The sequence below is a fragment of the Dufourea novaeangliae genome, unplaced genomic scaffold, assembly GCF_001272555.1.
Source record: "Dufourea novaeangliae isolate 0120121106 unplaced genomic scaffold, ASM127255v1 scaffold249, whole genome shotgun sequence".
In the NCBI taxonomy this organism is placed as follows: Eukaryota; Metazoa; Arthropoda; class Insecta; order Hymenoptera; family Halictidae; genus Dufourea; species Dufourea novaeangliae.
Window position 1 is genome coordinate 319698 of NW_015374124.1, and position 9398 is coordinate 329095.

At 38.1% G+C, this 9398-nt stretch overlaps 1 protein-coding gene across 1 annotated transcript; it reads right to left on the reverse strand.

Moving 5' to 3' along the window:
- Positions 1-4390: 4390 nt before the first annotated feature.
- LOC107191220 (piggyBac transposable element-derived protein 4-like) lies at positions 4391-5179 on the reverse strand. The gene has a single exon (XM_015580208.1). The coding sequence runs from the start codon at positions 5177-5179 to the stop codon at positions 4391-4393; it is 789 nt and encodes a 262-aa protein (XP_015435694.1).
- Positions 5180-9398: the final 4219 nt, after the last annotated feature.

The following is a 9398-nucleotide window of genomic DNA, read 5'->3' on the forward strand; positions in this document are numbered from 1 at the left end:
CTTTCGAACGTCGAAAGAAACGGACCCGCCGTATTACGATAACTTACAAATATCTTACTTCTTTTAACTTAGTTTATTTATTTAGTAATTTAGTAACATTATGTTTTTACTTATTTATTATATATTGTTATTTGTATATATATATATATTGTAACCAGGACTCGATGTTTATATTACGATAGACTAAACAAGATAAGAGTATTTCGTCGCAAAGGCACCATGTAAAGAGCGACATCAAGCGCGCGATAATTCAGTTAATTAACCCTTTCAATACTGTTGGCGCCTATAGGCGCTCTAAAATCGAAATAGGTGCTTGTTGGATTGTTACTACATAATTATAATGTGTCAGTTAATAAGCAAAAATGAATAGTGTTATGTATGAGAAACACGGGTTTTAGTCAAAATTATACAATTGACCAGATGTCATCGTACCCGTAGGCCTGTAACGTTTTGACCTGAGGGCTGGGTAATAAACTGTATGCAGTTCGGGTCTATTTTCTTTCTTAAGTGGACAACTGACTCTCGGTCGTGCTCTTACGGATTTTTCTTCACTTCGAGTACGATTTCCAAAGCATTAAGACGTCCTTCCAAGCCAAGAAATAGGAGAAAAAGGATTATAGTATTTACTATTTATTTTAACCCATTTCCAATAGTGCTCATCAATAAATCGATGATATGAGTCTAATCCAGTAAGATTCAGTGTTTCGACGGTTTCCATATAAATTCTGAAAAATGCACACTGACGAAAATTTTCGTCATTCACAGCGTATATCGTGACAATACTTCGACCGTATGTCACACACGCTATGTCTCAAAGTCTGCCGTAGCGAAAAATTTTAGTACAGTTTCCCAGTGGAATTGCACAGTTGTACAATTATTATAATAAAAGTGTTAATTAAGTGTTAGTGATAGGCAAGTTGTATTTTTTTTAACGTCCCCAACGGTTCACGTCCAGTAACAGTGTCTTATTATATTGTTTATTATGAAATAATAAAATATCCTTAGAGGCTCTTCTATCCAGACGAAGATTAACTGGAACCTGATAGAATCGCTGATAAATTAAAAAAACTTCTGTGTCATCAAAATTCACAGTTCAACTGTCACTTTCTATCAATACCCTAGTTTCTTTCAAATAGTAATCACCAATTTACTTTTTACATTAACAGTCTCTTAAATACTTATAAAGTAATATTTTCTACTTTCTTTAATTGAAATATTTTTGTCTGGCAGTGTATGTATGTTTAATCATTGTTTAACACGCATATAATGTAGTTATGTAAAGTAACTCGGAATCAATTGAGTAAGGGATTATCTGAAAACGGACCCATTTCTCCCTTCCGTCTTGCGGCGTTAAAATTTCAGGCAGGCAATTACGTGGAGCAATTTTAAGTCATTCACTTCTGCGGGAGTTCCTCGTTCTTCAAGTCGTTGCAATAAGTTCTCCGTAATGATTCTAATAAGATAACGAAGGGAATCCAGAATTTAAAACGGCCCATAATTCTCGCGATAACGACGCAATAAAATTCCAATGTATCTGGTATCAATAAAGGGAGCATATCTGTCATCTTCCCGAGCTTACGGCGACGTTTATCTTGCAGCGAAATGATCCGAACAACTCACCGTGGCGGTAATAACGACCCGTAAGTCACTCTCGCACGGGCAAACAGCGTGATTATGCCCGCCGACTGAAAACCGGAGGAACGTACCCAGCGAAAAAAATTAATAATACGCCATCGGATCGAAGAAACAGAAATTCTATGATAATCAAATGGGATTCTGGCCGCCACTATGGTAGGGCGTGACGGGAAATTTTCCCTTGGTCATTTCACTGGTGCAACGTGACTCGAACACTTGCGTTATTATCAGATCATCCCGACCATAATGTCATTATGGTCCCGAAAACGTAGTCAATAAAGATTCTAATAAGGATTACCGCCATTCATACAGGGTGCTACTAAACATGTGGCACATTTTTAAAGGGTGGATCCTACGATGCAGCCGTTATATTAATTCACATTCAAGTGAAAAGTACATCAGGCATATTAGATCTATCTGTTTTCCAAATTTCCATCAAAAACACGTGCTCCCCTAATAATATTCGTAATTATTCTCCAAAAATATTACAGCATTTTTATTAAAGACCAAGCATATGTAACATACTGAATATAAAAAATATTACTATCTTATTAACCACTTAACGCACACGTCCGTGACAGGACGCCTGACAGTCACGGGCATACGTGATATGAATGAACAGCGTTTAGTCACCTTTGTTCCGTCGCGAATCGTCAGCCGAATGTTTTGGTCTTTCCGGACGTCACACGTTGAATTAATATTGTGTAAGGGGTATTAGAAAATAATTAATCTAATACTGTTTAACCAAGTTTAATAATAAGTATCTATGTACAGCAGGTAACTGAAGACAAATACAATACAAGTAGTGAACGTTCTACAGTGGGTGTAAAAAGTATTCGTACACCCTTTAAAACGGAACAACTCTTTTAAAATTGGTCCCAATGACTTGAGCATTTTTGTGAAGTTAGAGACATTAATTTACTAAATGATGTGAAAACAAAATTTGATAAAGTTGCTGTTGGAATATCTGGTGACAAAAATAAGCCGAGTGTCGAAGGATACAAACAGTGTCATTTAGTTAACGGTCCTCAGGTCAGAGATCGAAGGCCTTCAGTCTTCCTTCGGAAAAGGGCCTCAGCAGTAAAACGACGGTCGCATCTATTTTTAGTTTTCCTCAAGTGGACCCAACAGAGGTCCTTTTTCGTGCGACTTTCTTTTTGCTTTTTTTACTTTCGTGTTGGCTTCCAAACCATACAGTCGTGCTCCGTAGTTTTCCTTATAATAAAGAAACTGTGTTCATACTCTATCGTGTACTTCATTATAAACTCATGCACATTTCCTATAGTTGCAATTGGTCCGAATCGCGATGAAAATATTAAAGGTCGTGTTTTACAACTTTTTAATCTGAGGCTATAATGAACATTTAATAAATACATATCGAAGATTTATGTTAGTTATGTACATACTGAAACTTTCATTGAAATCGGTTAATACAGAAACGAGCGTCAGGCATCATAAGATGTGAGAATTGTTAGATTTACTACAGTTGTAGATCGAAAGTCGGGAAAAACTGCGATTTTCAATATTTTTCATCGTTTGTATCTCGTATCAACGTTAACCGATTTTGATGAAATTTTCAACATGTATATAACTAACATAAATCTTCGATATGTATTTATTAAATATTCATTATAGCCTCAGATTAGAAAGTTGTAAAACACGACCTTTAATATTTTCTTCGCGATTCGGACCAATTGCAACTTTTTCAAATTTTTTTTTTCACAACATTTGGACCAATTTTAAAAGAGTTGTTCCGTTTTAACACGTCCGCGACGGGGTGTACCACCGGTGGTACATACAGAATTGTCCCATCGGGCGGGATGAGTCACCGGTGGTACACGCCGGTGTCAATCTAATAAAAAGGTGATTATTGTAATTAATAAATTTATTTACATATTTATATACATAGGAGAACTATTTCTTTTTGTGAATTTCTTCAAAACATTGTATACACAAAGCCGGCTGATTCTCGCAAAGAGGGCAAAATGTCGTAACGCGCTTGGCTTTTCGTTTGGCTATGACGGTGCCCACGCGTTCTGACAATTTTCTGTAACATTCCCTGCAGCGCTTGCGAACATTTCATGCAATGCCCGGATATCTGTTTATAAAATGAAGGTTGCTATCCTTTATTAGCCTTATTCACATTTCTTCAGTTGTTAATAATTTATCAATAATTTTTTCCCTAAATTTCAAAATGCTCATTTGACCACTACCCCATGTTTTGTGTATGTAATACGCATTTACTATTGCTGTCCCGCAAAGTAGATGTATTGCGATCTTCCTATACCATTTCACTGTTTTTCTTAAGCAACTGTAATAAGATGCCATTTGATCTGATAAATCGACACCCTTTTTAGCATTGTTATACTCAAAAACAAGATCTGGTTTTAATTTTTCCTGATTTTCCTTCGATTAGTATGCATTTATGATTTTTACAAGTCGTTACCATGGAGGCAGTTCTTTTATCGGTCCATTTGACGAATTTTATGCCGCAGCTATTTTCTATGGCGAGAATTTCGCCACGTTTTTGCTTTTTTTTTGCTTCTACCGGCAAAAAATTTCGGTTTTGCTGCACTGTGCCGTAAAAGTACGTTTGTCTTTCTAGAAGTGATTTTGTTAAGGGAACACTCGAATAATAGCTATCGGTATACAAAATTCACTCTTCAAATAATAAGCCATTCATTAGTTTTTCTACAACATCATATGAATGTCCATTCGTCGAAGTTATTGAGCTTTTTCCGCTATACATATACATCTAAATCATACGTATAACCGTTTGGTAAACACAAGTTGTATAGTTTGATCCCATATTTAGTCCACGCCATAAAATCATACTCTCATCTATGACAACAGTTTTCCCCGGTTTGACACTACTCTTGAATGCTGAAAGAATTTCTTTCATAAAGTCTCTAATTTTGTACAACGGATCCTCAACTTTGCATGTTTCATTATCGACAAAATGTAAATGCTTTAGAATAGACAAGAAACGATCGCGCTTCATGCTCCGCTTTATACGCTCGTTGCCGTACATACTATTCTCAGCCCAATATAACCTAATGTCCAGCATTTGGACGACACCCATAATTAATAGTATACCGAGAAAGGCCCTCATTTCAGCTATTGAAACAGGTATCCAGGAGCTCTGATGTTTTTTTGTTTTTTTATCAGTGCCAATTTGCATGGCATATTTGTTTGTTTGTTGGACCATAAGTAGAATTATGCTGTCGGTTACGAATAGTTCATATATTTCCAACGGATCATTGCAATTAATATTTTCTATTAGAAGTTCCGCGTCTTGCCCACGCTCTGGTTCTGCCACTTCTTTTTCCGCTTGTGTCGCTTGAATTGTTTGCCACTCTGTTTCTTGGAGCGTTGTATTCGGAGACAAATATAAATTAGAAAGCCTAATGCATGAGTTGTCGATACTAAATTCTTGCTCTGATATACTGTCATCTGAAGTATAGCAAATAGGTCGCGGCCTTTTTCTTTGATAACATTGTATATCAGATTCATCTGATGAATCATCAAATTTCCTTCGTGACATCCTATGGGTAATATTTTTAACTGAAATTCGATTTGGAATTAGGTTACAATGCATATACAGACGTTGGATTACTTCAAAAGTATTCCAAGTAAATATTGAGGTATACATAGAACATTACCTCGGAGCAAAAATATTATATAAGTTATTATAGCAAAATGTTAATTTTGTTATACTTTTTGACCTCCTAACAATAGTTGGGCGTAGCTTCGACAGAAACAAAAATATGTGTTTCTATTTCGATCGTTTTATGTTCTCAAAAGATGCACAATGTTGAAACACGTAGCACATAATTTATTTCAAATCAACGCCGTCAGATGGGAGAAAGTGCGAAAAACAGCGCAACCCCACGGCAGAGCCACTAAATACAGGCCCGTCGCAAACGTGTCAATTGCTATAATGCGGCAATGGTTCATGTACCACCGGGGACTCGGCCCGCCCGATGGGATCGAGTACGAAAAACAGGCCCTCCCCACGGTGCGGCTAGTGAATTCAGGCCCCGTCGCAAACGTGTTAAAGGGTGTATGAATACTTTTTATACCCACTGTATAACGTTATTACCGATTGAAGGCAGATCGTCTCCAATTGGGAGTGTAGGGGGAAACACATCGCTCCGGCGACAAAGGCGCGTAGATGGCCGCGCGCAACCGAAATTTAAACGCGATCACCAAACGGCCGATCCGCTGTCGTTGGTGTCGACAGCCGCGATAGTAAATATTTACAAGCACAGGCAAGACGCTGACCCGCACGCGCCGCAAGAAGTCACCAAAAAAGGTGGGCGACAAACGCTTCGAAGTCACGATTCCCGGGAGAGAGTTCTGGATTCGACACCTGTATAGAACAGACGAAAATAAATTAATTTTAACTTTTTTCTTATAGTTTCTTGTTAGAAATTCAAAGTATACGAACGACCGAGGTAGGCCATGTGCAGTTTGTCAGCGCGCTTCCCCTTATTCGAGGGAAAGTTGACCTGAGGCTGAAGTACTTTAGGCAATAAAAGAGGCCATGGTGACGTAGGCGTCCTTAGGGCTAACAAAAAGTCAAGAAGGACTCACTCTTGTATTGCTCGTAGTCGTGATTACACGTACCCATCGGTTTGAGAATAAAACTTTGGTTATTGACACGCCCGTGAGTTTTATTGGATATTCCTATCCGATACTCCATCGCTTACATTCTTCTTTTCGATCGTTTCAAGCCTTTGTTGGAAACCCGGCAAGTCAATAATACACTGATGACAATATAATAAATGTATTTCAGAAACTGCAAGGCTTACAACAAACGACTTGCATTTAGATACGACTAAGTACACTATGCTATGGAATTGAGTTGTTACTGACGATTTTGCGAGTCTCGTGTATGAATTAGATCTAACCTCCGCATCTTTCCGGAGAGCTTATATACAATATTAGGAGGGAGCCGAATGACCTTAGGCCCTAAGCAACTAAATAGGAGAAAAACCGAATTTTGCTATCAGGCTAGCGCTCTGTTGATTCAAGACTAACAGATGGTTAGTCATCCAACACCTTATTTTGTTGTGTATTATATAGAGTGTCAATAAAACTGTGGACCAGTTTTATAGGGTGGATTCTAAATACAAAACTAAGACGAAAATGAAGAAAAGAAATAAAGAGGGTGCGTTCTTCAATTGTTTCACCAGTTACTTTTATTCCTTTGATTTCATTGGAGAACTAGGTCATCGGTCTCATGTATCAACTGAAAATCGACTATTCCAATAGTATAACCTATCGCGCCAGACGTATTACACGCGTACCATTTCGACCGTATTTTCAACAATTATTAACATAGAAATAAAGCCTCCAACGCCATACCGTTATTTCTTATTTTCGTCTTACTTTTGCATGGAGATTCTACCCTGTGAATGTGTCCCACAGTTTTATTAACACTTTGTATATCATACCTATCTACCTGTTTAATCGTATAATACATATTTATCCTCGTAAGAGAAGTAATATGTGTTTACACTCTACCTTGCCCTTCTCTCTCTCTATTTTGCAAAAAGTACCTCGTATACCATTACAAAATGAACAAAACAGAATACAATATCGCCAGACTATGAATTTATACAAACAAATTTGATCATTTTGTACCCGTAAACTGAAGGAAAATAACTTAATGTATTACTAATTGATAAAGCTAAGGTTTAACCCACTCAGTACATCTTTTTGGTATCTTACACAACAATCATTTTTTCATAACATCAAGAAACAATAGTCATTTTAAAAGTATTAAAATTTTGTATAAACAATATGTCTGCTCACAACAAATAACGACAGTAGTGATCGCAGTAACGCGTTTTTCCAATGTTTAGATGTCATTTGAACAAAGTTCGTATTGCCGGTCGTCAAGAAATGTTGCAAACATTGCCACTAAAGTGATAAAATAGGCGTCTACTGGAGTAGACAAATGCAGTTAGCGGATTAACATAATTATCGTAAGAATATTTTATAATAATTGAATATAAAACTATTACTCGTGACATGACCCAATATTCTATGAACTCGTCATATAGAAGGACCGAGAGAGAGAGAGAGAGAGAGAGAGAGAGAGAGAGAGAGAGAGAGAGAGAGAAGGCGTAACAAAGAACACAAGCAGCACGAGAAACTGCGGGAGTGGTTGATGGTCGCTGGACTGGGCAGCTCCGTGGGCGTTCGCCCGTCGTCGTGCCAGCAGCCGGACCCACGCAATTCCGCAAAGTATGCAGATCTAAGAATTCAAATGGCCGCCCTATAGCGGCCGTAAAATGGCGGACAATCGCGCTCGTAAAGCACTATATTAAAATTCTATATCGCCCCCCCCCCCATTGCCAGCCACCGTCGATGTGATATTATTCCTACACCGGCTATCTTCCGTCCTTTCGTTCCTCTCGCGCCTCAACCAAGCCGATGTCGAGCGAGCGGTCCATCCACGTTTCATACCACCTACCGATCTTAACATTGTACACTCCTCCATCGCAACCCGTGTACGCATTTATGTGCGTGGCATGGTTATGCGGACGGACGTTGGCGCCTCCGTGGCCCCGTGATACTTTCATCACGGCATAAACCACGGGGAAGCGTCTACTTTTGAAAATGCAGTTAGCCCGGAAGTGACGGAGGACTGAATACCGGAGTATAACCGCGATGACCCAGCCTGTGGACTATTTGATCCCGCTTCAACGTTCCTCGGAACTGTGTTCCCAGGGATAAATACCAGTATCGCGTTTAGCGTACGATTGGGAACAAGAATTTAATCGCGGTTAAAAAATTGAATCGAAAATGGCTCATATAATACTGTCTTTAGTCTGTTAACCTTAGAGCTCCGGAGCCTTGAGCAGCCACGCGGAAGCCTAAGCGGGGGTTATACATACATATGTATATGATGTTTTATATGATACACGGAGCGTCCGCGCGAACAGTATACAGTCCGTTATTTCCTGAACTATTTGAAATACGAGAAAACTGTTTACATAAAACTGAATGACACGAGAGCACTAGTTAACATTGGTTTCATAAATAAAATAATATTTTTGTTTTTAGAGCACTTGGTAGTGCGTTTAAAGACGAATTCCGTAACCTTTAATGTATGCACCTTTTTTCAAATAGTTTCCGAGATTTTGCGCTTAAAAATTTACAGATAGTGCCACGTAAATCAGTAAATTTGTAAACGCAAAATCTCGGAAACTATTTAAAAAAAGGTGCATACATTAAAGGCTACTGGATTTGCCTTAAACTATGGAGTGCTCTACAAAAAATACATAATTCCATTTACAAAACCAAACTTGACCTTCATATGTCTTAAAATAATAATGTTAAATAAAATTTTGCCATAGCCCGTTAATTAACCCACTTGTGTCGTTCAGTTTTGTATAGACAGTTTTCTCATATTTGAAATAGTTCAGGAAATAACGGAATGTATACTGTTCGCGCGGACATCCTGTACATCTTCTTGCACACCATCCTAAAAAAGATTGTTTTTTGCGGAAAGTTTTATAACACATAAATATCTTATAGTTTGTAAACGAGGTAGCATATGTTTTTGGATTGAATGTATTCTTATTTGTATGCATTTGTGAAATGAAATGATATTGTAAACTAGTTTGGCGGCAAGCTGTTGGCTGGGAAAATGTGAAAAGGAAAGGAGAGGGAGCGTTTCGTCCTGGGCCTGCTAGTGGACTCGTCAGTAAGGATACCTAGCAGAGTAGCAGATTTTTTTTTTTTTTTTT

Bases quoted from the DNA above. Each gene is read 5' to 3' on its own strand.
- LOC107191220 (XM_015580208.1), bottom strand. From the start codon at position 5,179: ATGTCACGAAGGAAATTTGATGATTCATCAGATGAATCTGATATACAA.